The sequence below is a fragment of the Microtus ochrogaster genome, chromosome 22, assembly GCF_000317375.1.
Source record: "Microtus ochrogaster isolate Prairie Vole_2 chromosome 22, MicOch1.0, whole genome shotgun sequence".
In the NCBI taxonomy this organism is placed as follows: domain Eukaryota; kingdom Metazoa; phylum Chordata; class Mammalia; order Rodentia; family Cricetidae; genus Microtus; species Microtus ochrogaster.
The window spans coordinates 21,329,145-21,343,569 of NC_022023.1; the positions used below are offsets into that span (position 1 = coordinate 21,329,145).

General features: G+C 40.4%; 1 protein-coding gene across 1 annotated transcript in view; it reads left to right on the forward strand.

The window, feature by feature from the left end:
* The window catches only part of Mctp2 (multiple C2 and transmembrane domain containing 2), a 172,322-nt gene that overhangs the window by 145,996 nt on the left and 11,901 nt on the right, over nt 1–14,425 (forward strand). Inside the window, exon 19 of the mRNA XM_005357761.2 lies at nt 6,029–6,138. Within this exon, the coding sequence (XP_005357818.1) occupies nt 6,029–6,138 (110 nt within the window). The remainder of the gene's footprint in view (nt 1–6,028; nt 6,139–14,425) is intronic.

A 14,425-nucleotide genomic window follows, 5' to 3' on the forward strand; every position in this document is an offset into this window, starting at 1 on the left:
TGTTCAGCGAGTCCGGTTTTATCCCATGCTTATTCAGACCCAGTCCATCTGGCCTTGGTGAGTTCCTGATAGATCATCCCCATTGTCTCAGTGTGTGGGTGCACCCCTTGCGGTCCTGAGTTCCTTGCTCATGCTCTCTCTCCTTCTGCTCCTGATTTGGACCTTGGGATTTTGGTCTGGTGCTCCAATGTGGGTCTCTGTCTCTGTCTCCTTTCATTGCCTGATGAAGGTTAATATCCAGGAGGATGATGATATGTTTTTCTTTGGGTTCACCCTCTTATATAGTTTCTCAAGGATCATGAATTATAGGCTCAATGTCCTTTATTAATGGTTAGAAGCCATTTATGAGTGAGTACATCCCATGTTCCTCTTTTTGGGTCTGGCTTACCTCACTCAGGATAGTGTTTTCTATTTCTGTCCATTTGCATGCAAAATTCAAGAAGTCATTGTTTTTTACTGCTGAGTAGTACTCTAATATGTATATATTCCACACTTTCTTCATCCATTCTTCCATTGAAGGGCATCTAGGTTGTTTCCAGGTTCTGGCTATTACAAACAATGCTGATATGAACATACCACTCTTGGGAATATACCCAAGAGATGCCCTATCATACAACAAAAGTATATGCTTGGCCCCTTTTGCAAATGTCCGTGTCCTTTTCTGTTTCTCTGTAATGTTGTGATACTACCAGAGGAAAGTTCACCAGAATGCTGGTGCCATGCTATTGGAATCTTCCAGCCATGGAACTGTGAGCCCAAGAGCCTGTTTGCTATACAAATCACTCAGCTCATGCATTCTGTCTTCGCAATCCAAGTGAGTTCATGTACGGCAAAGCTCATCCGTGGCAGGACCGGAGAAGCACCCAATTCTCCCCAACTCCATAGATGGTTATTCAGAGATACACCTTTGTTTTCCTAAAAATCCAAATAATACTAAAGGTTTTGTGTGCATTCTTATATAGATAGATGTTACTTTTAAAACTGTAAAATTGATCTACCCTTTTGGACATAATTTGCAGCAAAATGTTGGTTACTATACAGATGAGTGGGTTTCCAGACTGTGAAGGTTTATTGAATTCATATGTCTTAGGAGCATTATTTTATACTTTATCTAAATATTCTTCTACTGATCTAAGTCATGGATTACCTATCAGCTTCTTAGATGAAAATGGAGTGAAAATTTCTCCAAAAATATTTTTAAATGGCATCAAATCATATGCATTCTCATGAAAGCCTCCCAAGAAAATCCCAGGGAAAATGCAAGAAAGGCAGACTTAGCAAGAGCCATTCTCTCAGAATGATGTATTGTATGGCAAATAGAGGGAACAAAAATCCATAGGCGCAGAGAGAGCAACTGGCAGAAAGAACAAATATCAGATAAATGGATACTTTTAAAAAGGCCACTTGTATATATGTTACAGTTGTGGTAGCTTGGTCCTTTTGTGGGATTCCTGACAGTGGGAACATGGGTCATTTCTGACTCTTTTACTGGCTTTTGGGACCCTATTTATCCTGGGTTGTCTCGCCCAGCCTTAATACGTGGGGAGGTGCTTAGTCTTTTCAGCTTGATATCCTGTGTTTTGTTGATACTTATGGGACACCTGATCTTTCCAAAACAGAAATGGAGTAGTGTATTGAATGGGACCAGAAGGGGCTTTGCAGGGAGGGGTCTGGGAATATAGGAGGGAGGGGAAACTGCAGCTGGAATGTAGGACGAATGAATGAATGAATAAATAAATAAATGATTTTATTTTAAAAAGAAAGGCCACCCAAAACATATGACGCTTCTTCTATGGAGTAACACATTCTTAGCAGTTGCCAGCCCTGGTTTAAGTCCACTGGCACCTGTTTGCAAACAAATTCCTTACTGTCTCCAGGAAGTAGGACCAGTGTTGGTAGCTGTGTGACATTGGCAGATTAGTGACTTCAAAGATAGCTTCAGACTTGCAGGAAATGAGTAGGTGTGTTACCGGATAGCTAAAGGGCGGAAGCATGGCATGATGTAAGCAGACAGGCAGCAGTCAGTGTAGACAAGCACCCTGAGGAGGCTTCTCTAATCCCATGGAATTTGAATTGGACTTTTCATTTTCGTGCATTTATGATGCCTAGAACTTTACTAGATGTCTGTGTGCTTGTCCATTTTCGAGGTCAGTGTCAATAGTACTTTGACATTATTGCACACCCGAGGCCCTGCCTTTTCTCTGGATCCACCCATTTCTCCACCAAGAAAGCATCTTAGCCCTGAGGAGTCCCTGCTGCAATCTTGCAGATCCTGAGAATGCAGTCAGATAGAGAAAGCTGGTCTTATCTGCTGATATAATAAGTTCTACCAGGGAACAGCACAATTGGTGGGGGTGGATGATGCTAATCACATATATAATTATGAAAATACAAATACCACCTTACTGTAGGGTAGAGGCTAGTATGCCTTGATCAACACAGAGGAACCTTTCAAAAGACCACCAGAGCCATTCATAGAACAGAAGTTATCCTTGACCCTAACTGTGAAGATGCATCCTTCAGCTGGACATATCCTGTATCATATATGAACATCAAATTGCCTTGTGCAGGGATTCTGTAGAGGGTATGGGAATTCATGAAGACATGCACCCCCATCTCAGTGAATAGGAAGAACTGATCCCTTTCTATACCAATATATTTCAGATGAAAACAATGTATCATATGTTCCTGTTTTCCAAAAAAACTTCCATTTATTAATAGCCTCCATTGTAGAGGCTATTAATATTTACATTGTAATTAATATTTACATTAAAACAATCTGCAGCAAGCTGCTTACGTATTTTAGATTTTTTTCAACAGTCATTATTAGTATCCTTTGAAATGCATGTTTGGGTAGTAAACTTCTCAAAGACAAACAGTAGGTTAAACCTAGAAGAAAAGCAGAAATTATCCATCCCTGACTCTTTCCAGGGGCTGGAACTAACTATTACTCAAGGTAAGGCTGTGAATGATCACTGGGAGAACAAAATGCCAGCCCCTTTTTGTCTCAGGGACTGGTGGAAATCCACCCCATTCCTCTGCCTCATCGTCCACTGGTTATGCCAGCCTACCATGCCATGACTGTCACCAGGGCTATAAAAGACATAAAATCTCCAAAATGCCAATTCAGAATGGTTAGCAGGAGGACTAAGAAGTTATATATCAACATATAAATATATGTTGAATATATTAAGAATTTAATTCATGTCATTGATAATATGTTGGAAAAATAGCTTGAATACAGGAATAGAAGATTTTATTTCATCTATTATATTGACTAATTCTGCACTTCAAAAAACTTGGATAATGCACTTTGGTATTTAAATAAGAATGATGCAGAGGTATATAGTTAATAAATAGACAGGGTGTGATAATATATTCCTAAAGCAATTGTTGGTATGCTGGCTATATTTTAGATTGCTTGGTATTGTTATAACAAAATATCCAGGGCTGTGATAAGTTCTTCATAGAAAGGCCTATGTTGTTCACGATCCTGGTAACAGGAAAGCCTGATACCTTTGGTGGGTCTTTCTGGCTATATTACACCATGGATGAGAGAAAATGGCCAAGTACTTGGTAACCATGCTTTAATTCAAATTATGATAAAAATATTTGAACATAAAATATATCTAGAAATGGGGGAAAATAGTGAACCCATTGGTCGTTCGGAACAAATTCTATAAAATAGTCAGATAAGCAAATATCTCATGGGAGGCACTGCCTTTACAAATGCTTAAGAGACAACATTCATAGCGATGGGTATGAAATATACCCTGGGTGTATAAGTTTGATATTATGGTACAGAACTGAGACTATGTTCCATCTGTCATGCTTGTGAGTCTTCAGGGTACCTAAGCTCTTGCTAAGAAAGCCTCAATTTTATTGGCTGTGGTGTCAATTAATATGTCAATTTAATGGCCAGGAAGTTCACCTCTGAAGATAGCTAAGAACATCTTTCTGGATCTTGGAAATGAAAAGATGAAACCTCTTAGAATGTGTATCCCGTGATGATAGAAGATGAAAGTAGAGCCACAGATAGTGTATTTATTGAGTGTATTTGAGAGTTTGGACTGTTAATGATCATTCTTCATGTGTCATTTTGAAATACATAATCAACATGAAGACTTTTTTCCTTTTAATGTACACACACTATATGTTTTTGCTTTGAAACTACACATTATGAAATTAAAATGAAATCATTTCATAATTTGGTTACTGTAATCAAAATGAAAATATAGGATTTTGATTACTCTGACTCATAAAACAATATGCAAAGTCTGATTCTTCTCCATGGACAGCAAATACTCACAGCAAAACGTCAAATTCGTTTGAAAACTGAAAGGGTGCTGTCACAATTGTTCATTAGTTTGGTGTGCTAATTAACACTTTCTTCCTAAACAGAACCTTACATTTTGGTTGTTTTGTAGTAAGGAAAAAAAACAAGCAATAAAAATGGGACATTTCTTAGGAAATTGAGTCACTCAGAAATTGGAGTCATTTTGTAAGAAACTGTTTTTTCCTAAAGTCAATGCTGCTGCAAGGGGAAGCTCCTTTGCCCTTTGGGTGAAGCTCTCCAGAGCCTTGAAACACTCCTTTGTAAACTTGGGTCTTCCAGCAGACAGAGATGGGTTTTTGACTATTGTGCCTATTCTGAGGTCATTGTGGGTTGCTGAGTATGAATGAGGTTGCCTTAGCAGCAGGTCTGACTTTTAGCACAAACTGCTTAAAGAATAAAAATAAGTGGAAAAAGAGCCAAAATTAAGGTAGAGAGGGAAACTGTCCCGCAAAGTTGCCATTGCAGGAAGAAGCAACAACCTTGATGTTTCCTTCTGCACAAAAGGGTGGGGTAGAGACTATTGTAACAAGTGAGTGGATTGTACATACCTCCCTATTGTACATACCTGCAACCATCACACGGGGTGCTTGCTTCCTCATTCTGTTCATGACCTCATTTAAATGACGCAGAAATGGAAGATGAAAATGAGTTTGTCTTCCTTCCTTCCTTCCTTCCTTCCTTCCTTTCTTTCTTTCTTTCTTTCTTTCTTTCTTTCTTTCTTTCTTTCTTTCTTTCTTTCTAGCATAGAGAATATCATAGGAGCGTTACCCTACTGATCGCCTACATGGTGGTTTATCATAGCCCTAACCCAAGTAACATTCTCAGTGAAAAAGTTTTCTAGAGACCCTTGCTGTATATAGCAACTGTAATAGGCCGTGTCGATGTGGAGAGACAGACTATAGTAGGGAAGAAGGGAAGAAATAGTGTACAAATATCAATGTAGGAATTTCCCTTCCTTGGGCATTTGAGTGATCATTAAATTGTATTTATAGTGTTACAGCTTCTGAGCATAGTAAAATATATTGAAGATATTCTATATACAGGTTAGAGGTGACAGTCAGACAACAGAATTCCATTTTGCATAAAGAATTGAAAACTGAGGAAGATAAGCTTATGTAGTATTCCAACTTCATGAAGAAATCACAGTACAGCTGTGAGAACAGGCCTATGCAGTCCTGCTGTCTTTAACAGGTCTCCAACACTGCTCTGTTTCTGACACAGTTGCCTAAGGACAACAGACATTTTCCCGAAGTCTGCAGTGTGTTAGAAACAAGATTAAAATGTAAGAATTTGCACAAGCAGTCATAGTACTCAGAAATGCATTGTGTGTCCCTCTAAAGGGTCCTCTCTTACTGCAGTGCATGTCTGTAGCACTGTCACAGAGGAAGGCTTTGGTGTACTTTAGATACCCAAAGGACAGAGGGGACACCAGCTGGCCATGCTAAAGTGGTTGTAGAATTCTCTGCAGGGACCTGAAGTATTTGGTAGCACAGATCCTCTCTTATCATCTCTGGATCCTAAGAGGTGGCTGGAGCTCACAGTGGGAGCTAGAGTAACTAAAAGAGGGAACTAACTGGCCTTTATATCTTGGAACCAATAATCAGTTTTGGAAACTGTGGCTGGTCTCTATAAATAACTGTTTTGTTTTGGTTTTAAGTAGCTAATACACGTCTTGCTTTTTGTGTTTCCTAGGAATCTGAGAAAAGGGGATTAATTGAGAGAATCTATATGGTACAAGATATTGTTTCCACTGTCCAGAACATCTTGGAGGAAGTCGCTTCCTTCGGAGAAAGGATTAAGAAGTGAGTTCTGCACATGCGCGGTGGTGTATAAACTAGATCTGGCACCCACAGGACAGTGGGGGAGGGAGGGCACGGGAGCCGGTAAGCCATGTGGAAAGTAATGACATCACACAAACTGGTGTGACTTTGTCTGCCTCGTCCTTTGGGCGTGGCAGCTTCTCAGAGGCAGGGTACTTCAGAACTGGGGTGAAGAAATGACTCAGTTTACACTGTTGTCTGAGCACAACTATTTTCCCCTGTTCTTGAAAATAATCCTCTCTCACATAATGTATCCTGATTGCAGTTTCCCCTTCCTCTGCTCTTCCCACTTTCCCCCCATCTCTACTCCCACCCGGATGTGTGCCCTTTCTTTCTCTCCTTTGTAAAGAACAGGCTTCTGAGAGTTAACAACCAAACATGACACACTAAAATAGAATAAGATAGAACAGAAGCGATCACATTGAACCAACAGGGAAGAATGAACCCACAGGAGGAAAAGATCCCAAGAGAAGACACAAGAATTAGAGACCCTCTCATTTGCACACTCAGGAATCCCAAGAAAACATTGAACAGAAAGCCATCATATATATGCAGAGGACCTGGTGCAGATCCATGCAGTCCCTGTGTGTGCTGCCTCTGTCTCTCTGAGCACAGCTATTAACAATGCCCCATTTCAACTTATTCAGAAATCAGACAGGAGCAAATATGCTCTGAAGGGTTTTGAAATCTGAATCCCGGAATCCAGTAAACATTAGAATAAATTTTCTTACTTCTCCAAAAATGGTACACAGCTAGTAGTATCGTAGGTGGAGTGACTTGAAATTACCTCACCGCCTCCATGAATATCTCGGGGTCAGGGTGAGGACTTTCTTTAACATGCCAGAGAGAATATCGTTCACCCTAGTAGGCCAAGTGTACTATAATAAGACACAGTTACTCTGTTATTTACTATTGTTATGTAAATGAATGGGTACAATATGTGCCCCATAAAATTTTCTTTATCAAAGCAAGCAAAAACAAACAAAAGCAAAAAAGAAGCCAGAAGAAAGAGAAAAAGAGAGAGGGGTGGGGGACAGGATGCACTGCCTCAAATCCAGAATATATCCCTCAAATCCAGCCCTTCATGTTCTATCATATACTTTTTGGCTGAAGGGCTTCACTCTTCTAATGCAGGCTCAGGTAAGGATAGGATCCACTTTTTCTGTTTTATTTTATGTAGTATTTATGTGTATAAGGGCATCTTTATCTGGTATGGCATTAATATTTACTGTTTTCTGTAGTTTATAAATAGATTTTGTTCCATCTCTGATCCAGAACTGTAGCATCTATGTTCTGTAAGTCACTGTTTATCCTATTGGTCATGTCTGTGTTGTAATCCATTCTAATTGCCTGAAGAAGATGCTAGTTTTGAAATTGTAGAAGAAATGAAATTTCAACTAGTGTTAAATACCCTGCAGAAGTTTCTGCATAAAAATTCAGGTAAATCCCAAGTGATGGATAACATCAGAGAGTATATAATAAATGTCGTCTCTGAATACTGTTTGTTTGCAGTTAGAAGTTCAAAGTCATTGCCAGGGAATAACATTTTACTATCAGCGCAGTAGTTTTTCCTGTTCTTGCTTTGTTGACACATCCTCTCTCTGTAGCACTTGGGGGAACTGAAGCTTACTATGTAACCCAGGCTAGCCAGATGTGACTATGAAATCCAAGTGAGCCTGTTACTCACAGCAGCTCTCCTGCCTCAGCCTACAGGGTACTGCAATTGCAAGCATAAGCCATGTATCTAGCTGAATGCATGTTTGGGTAAAACTAAGTCCAAAGCAATGTTCAGGGACTGGAGAGAGGGCTCAGTGGTTTAAAGCTCTTGAAGCTCTTCCAGAGGAACCAGGTTCAATTCCCAGGACCCACACACAGTAGGTAGGTAACAACTGCCTTTAGTTCCAGCTCCAGGGATTCTGACATGTCTGGCCCCTGTGGACCAGCCACCTGCACTCCCTTGTACACACCTACAACCACGCACATACAAACACACGCATGCACATAATTAAGAATAGTAAAATTTGAAAAACAAACCCTTTCAAATGGACAGGGCTTTATTAAATTTATGCGGTGCATTTGTCGTTCCTAATATCTTAAGAGAAAGGGATTAGCATGTGAGGATTTGTGCTGACGCATGTTGACATCTTAGCTGATGTATTTTCTGAGGTTTTGCATGATTAACACATCATTCCTTAGATTAGCTCCGCAAATGTTTAAGCAAAGCATATGGAATAGTACCATACAACGAGGAGAGTGGACAATTAGCTTATCTTGCCGAGAATGACAGGGTGCACATAGCGGCTGTACAGATTAACAGTAGCATCAGCTGGTGGCATACTGGCCAACCACTGTGCATAGCCATTTATACAGTGAATGTTTTATAGACTCGCCCAGTGCTGAATGGAGTAGTTCTAGCAGAGCATCTTAAGCCTCGCTAGTGCCGCGCCCCGCGCCCCGTGTCTGCGCTCGGTGTGCTATTACCCAGTTAGGGAGCTTCGGGCAAGGGGCTGGGGGTTGAAGTACACAGACGCAGAGACGCACTGACACACAGACCTTTTAACACTGGTACCAAAGCCCCAAGAATGCCCCTTTATTGTGTTCAGGGGCAGATTATATAGAGATAGCCACGCCCCAGCCAAACCCACCAGAAACCACTCTCCTGCCATCAGGAACTCCTGAAGGTCTTGTGCTCAGAGCAGCTGTAGGCACTCAGATCAGGGGATTACAAGAAATTCAGGATCTGGGATCTTGCTGCTCCCAACAGCTAGTACAGCCTGAAGAGAGTAATTCAATTTGTAATCCAGGATCATGCTTAATAAACCTCAGAGCTCAGATTTGAACCCACGTCTGTTACTGTTATACGGTAATTTCACTCTCCAAGGATTGCTTTCTTTTCAGTAACGGAGAAAATTGGTAATCGCCAAATATAATTGTATGTCTTTACTAGATAAAAGTGAGGCTTGCTACTATGGGAAGGCTTGATGAGCACAGAAGATGGCTCAGAATGTGCTAGAAGGCAAGACTGAAGAAGCTTCTGAGCCATCTCAAGGAATGGGAGAAGGCAGTTCAGCAAATGGTGGGTGGGTGGGGGGCTGCAGCAGATGGGCACCCTGTGTGTAGCTCCAGATCCAAACACTGTGGAATAGTGGGTCTCAGCCTTCCCAATGCGGTAACCCGTTAATACAGTTCCACAAGCTGAGCTGACTCCAACTATAAAATTATTTTCATTACTACTTTACAACTGTAGTTTTGCTACCATTGTAGCAAAATACCTCTGCTGATGGTCTTCAGGGGGGTCACAACTACAGGTTGAGAACCACTGTTGGAGAAAATACAGGAAGAGGTAGGGGATACAAGGGTCCAAGGGCTAGGAAGAAAAGTGATGATGTCCAGAGATGAGGCGCATCCCAAAAGACCTTGAGTGGACAGGAAGGAAAGGTCATTGAAAACAAGAAAAAAGAGCGAAGACTATACTGGGAGGCAGGAGGATAAGAGGATGTGGAGTGGGGGCACGGCCGGGGAAGGAAGATGGTGTTTGGTACAACTGTCACATTCTTAGACATCTCTAGAACACAAGTGTTGCTGTTGTGCCGCTGACAGTGGAAAAGGAAGTGCGTCTGATGGGAGAAGAGGGCAGAGTGATTTAAGCAGGCTCCCATCTCTACAGTGCTTTTGAGGGGCAGCTGTGCCTAGCACAGCTGTGGTGGCCATGCCCGGAACGTGTTTACAGGCAATGAACAGAGCACTCTTGTGCCCAGCTGCAACACAGGAAGGCTCATCGGGCTCAACTCCTATTAATTCTTTGCCTATTCATTATTACAGTGACCTTAAAGTCCCTGCTGGGCTATTCAAGTGGGATGTCGTGTGTCACACTCTTGGAATTCTATTGTAGTTCTGTGCTTACAAACCAGGGAAACTTCTACCCAGTTTGGGGCAACAGGGAGCATTTTACATGAAACTCTTAGAGTAAGGCTTCCATGCTACTGCCCAGAAGATTGTCACCAGCGCTGTTTACACATGGGAGAAGCAGTGTTTATCCTTCCTGCCTTATCTTCTCTGATTACGTTTTCTAATATATGCCAACTTTAAATGTGTGTGCACAGCACACTGAAACTCGTGGTCAGTACTACACTCCCCTAGAGAACAGGCTGTAGTTTGAAGAGCTGAGAATACCAAATGTTCCTTTGTGGACTGTGGTTCCAACTCCATGTCCTTGAGCATCTAAGTAAAGCTTCAAAGAGTTGATAAGATTAAGGGAGCCTAATAAGATAGGGACTCATTTCTGTGGCGGGTGTGGAGTAGTGGTTTTCAGCCTTCCTAATGCTGCGACCCTTTAATACAGTTCCTCATGTTGTGGTGACACCAAACCATAAAATTATTTCCGTTGCTACTTCATACTATAATTTTGCTACTATTATGAATCATGTAAATATCTATGTTGTCTGATAGTCCTTAGGTGACCCCTGTGAAATGGTCATTCAATCCCCAAAGGGTTGCAGCGCACAGGTTGAGAACCACTGATCTAGAGTGTAGCTGCCATCCCTGTATGAAGTAGGATTGTCCCTACTAGGTGGTGTTGTTGAGAAAGCAAGTTGCGTGCAGTTAGAAACACAGAGAATTCAGCAGAATGGAATTGCACATTTTGTGTTTACCCAGAGAGAAGCTAAAGGAACAGAAACTAAAGGGCAAATGCCTAGAAGGACATTGGCAAGCTGGCATGAGAACAGTGCCCAAGTTAAGTGAGGCTGTCTTGTTGGACACTCTGTAAGAGAAAAATCTACAGGAACATGTGGCCAGTAGTTTTGTTACTGAGAGAGGAGGGAGGTGTCTGAGGGCTTCATTTGTCCTGGCCTGAGGGAAAAAGGTAACCATTGAATTTGTCCTGAATTCACTCTAACACAGCTTGGGTGGGAACACAGAAGAGGTCTGCACCCACCTTACTGGCTGGTGTCCTAATCACTTTTGCTAAGTGACTTGAAATTTGTAGACTATGTTAAGAAGGTTAGTTCCCCATTCCCCCTGCCGCTGCCCATGACAAGTATGTGGAGACCTCCCAACTCAGGAAAACTACTCAGGTCTGTGAAAATGGTTTGATTTCAAGATGGAAAAGCTGTGTTGACCAAGGTTATTCAACCTCGGGTGTGCTATAGGAGACTCCCACCCGAACTGTGGCCTTTGACATACAAACACAATACATACTTTCCATAGGTACACACAAATGTTAGGGTCACACAAACTGGTGGTTTCCTGACCATCTTCATCTCCACTTTAGAGTTTTGACACTTAAGTGTGGGAGAGATTGATTCCCAAGTTCTTGATTTGTTTGTTATACTTTATAATTATATCTTATTTCTACCAGTTTCTTCCTGGCATTTAGAAATCAAATACATTTTCCTACACTGACTTCATTTCTAACAACCTTGGTAGGTTTCTTTACTGCGGTGCTTGTTTGAAAGGGGTTTTGATTTTTCTATTAGATCTACCTATCATATAAGAAACTGTGTCATCTTCTCAGGACAATCTCTGTGTCTTTTAGTTTGGTTTGGAGCATTGTTCATGGCTACAATACTGATGAGAATGCCTTTGGTGGAGATTGCTTTGTCCATGTCACATTGAAAGTTTCTAACAGTGCCCCCTGAGGGAAGACTTCTGCTATAAATTTTTGTCAAGATTAAGATGTATTCCTGTGGTGCCTCCTTGTCTCTCAGTATCATTGTGCGTGTGAGTTGCCTTTGTCAAGCATTTTTTCTTCATAGTCATGGGGATGACTCATGTACCTGCTCATTTCTTTTTGCTAATGTAATGAAGTCTTGTGGTTGATTTTTTTTTTAGATGGGATGCCCAGCTCTCCACCGTGGACTAACCCCCTCTGTGCTATATAATACACAAAAAATATGTGATACTTTTGGCCTCTTTATTGCTGGATTTTATGATATACACATACCTAAGATTTTACAGCTGTGATTAATACTGTGGCTAGTTAGTTTTCTGTCCTGCAGGCCACTATTGCATCACCACCACCACCACCATTGACTTTTGTTATTGTTGTTTGTTTATTTTTGAGAGAGGGTTTCTCTGTGTAGCCCTAACTGTCCTAGAGCTCATTCTGTAGATGATGTTGGCCTCGAACTCAGAGATCTGCCTGTTTCTTATCTGTTTCTTGGATTATGCATTTTATTGAAAGATTTCTTTGTTTCTAATAAAGAGATTTTCTAAAATGTAAGTTCTAGGTGCTTTGGTAGCCATTCATATAGTGACTGTGTGTCCTTGGGTAAGGCTGCTCTTTAATTTCTTTCCACTCTGAGCTGCATCTCATGTGGAACAGTCCCAACAGTGGCAAGAATAAGGCAGGGGGATGGCCATGAGTTGGATGCCAGCTAGGACTGTGTTTGAGTTCTGGGCTGGTATGATACCATGTCTCAAAAAATTAAAAAATAGATAAAAGTAAGATGCCTTACCACATTTACAAATTGACAAGGAAAACAAGAACAAATTTAAAAAGAAAATGCATATTTTTACTTAAAGTTTCTATGTAGGCTAAAATTTAAGACACCAAGTAAGTAACTGGCTACTAAAATATGAGATTGTTGTTTAATTTTAGAAATATCTATGATATACATACTATTAATAATACTATTTCTCTGAGAGGATATCATAGTCAGATTGGTTAAATCAGCTCCCCCATCCCTTAATATTAGAATTGGACTAGAGCCCAAGTTAGTTGGCTTATAAGTCAGTGATCATATATACTTTTCTAAACTGAGTACCAGCAAGGAAAAAATAAACCTTTATTGGTAATGTCTAGCATAAGAGAGTCAAAAGTCATATTAAAAGCTATAAAAACTTGGCTTTTAGGATTTGTTCCTCATCAATGACCTATTTCCACTTTTAGTAGTGGTTTTTCATTTTTAATTACTTTTTTATTTTTTTAAATTATAATTATATCATTTCCCCCTATCCTTTCTTCCCTCCAAACCCTCCCATATTCTCCTTTCTTGCTTTCTAATTCATGACCTTCTTTTATGTTACTTGTTGCATCCATGTATATATGTATAAGTACATATATGTATATTCATAAATGCAACCGGTTTGATTCATATAATGTCATTCGTTAGTCTATGTTTTCAGGGTTGAACATTTGGTATTGAATAACCCAATGTTATGTCTCCCACCCTCAGTGCTCCTTAATTCCCTCTAGTTCTTGTGTAGGCTGAGGCTTTCTGGGCTGTCCTCCATCCACTTTAGCATGACTACTGTGCCGGCCTTGGTTATCTCATGTTTAGGCAGACATGATGGTGAGATTTCATGAGTGTAGCTTTTGACGTTTCTAGGAGACACCGTCTCAACAGCAAGCTCCCTATTCTTCCAGCTCTTAAGTCTTTCTGCTCTCTCTTCCTCAGTGTTATCTGAGCATAAGTGTGGAAGTGTTTTCTAGATGTATCCATTGGGACTGGACTCTGCCACTCGAAATTTTGAGTGGTTGTGCTTTTCTGTAATGGTCTCTGTCTGATGGAAAGAGAAGTTTCTTGATGAGGGAAAAAGATTACACTGATTTATGAAGATTTAGAGCTAGAAATCTCTGATGAAAGAGACTATCTAATGATTGTCTTATTAAGCTAACACTATTTAAATTCCATGCGGAACTTAGAATGAGTGAATTTTCTTCATCTCTCTTACTGGTAGTTGCCTGGATTTCCTCCTAACATATATTATGTTTTTCTCTTAAACTCTAATAACAATGTCCTTTAGATTTTCCAAAAGGTACACAAATTTGCTTAATATGAAGGAACTGCACATAATTTTAATTATATTATGCAAATATTATAAAATTAATATAATAAAAATATACATCTCAATGGACAAAGATTTAAAAAATATTGATAATCATCTGAAAGAGAGGGTAAGCTACTTGCAGTTTATTATTATTGGTGAAATCATGAGTATTTATTTTTGGCGTGTGTATATGGTTACAAATATGTGTGCATAGTGCACTGTGGGTACATGTACTGATGTGGAAACATGCATTGTATCAACAGGAAGATGTCAAATGTTCTGATTTCAAGCTCTCTACCTTCCTCTCTTGACGCTGTCTCTCCCTGGACCTGAGGCTTTCTATTGCAGCTGGACTGGTCATCCAGTGAGCTTCTGGGAATCAAGCCCTAGTCACTTCCCAATGGGATTGCAAGGCATATAGCTGTGCCTGGTTTGGGTTTTGGTTTGTTTGTCTTACTTACTTTATTTATTTATTCATTTATTTTTATGTTTACTT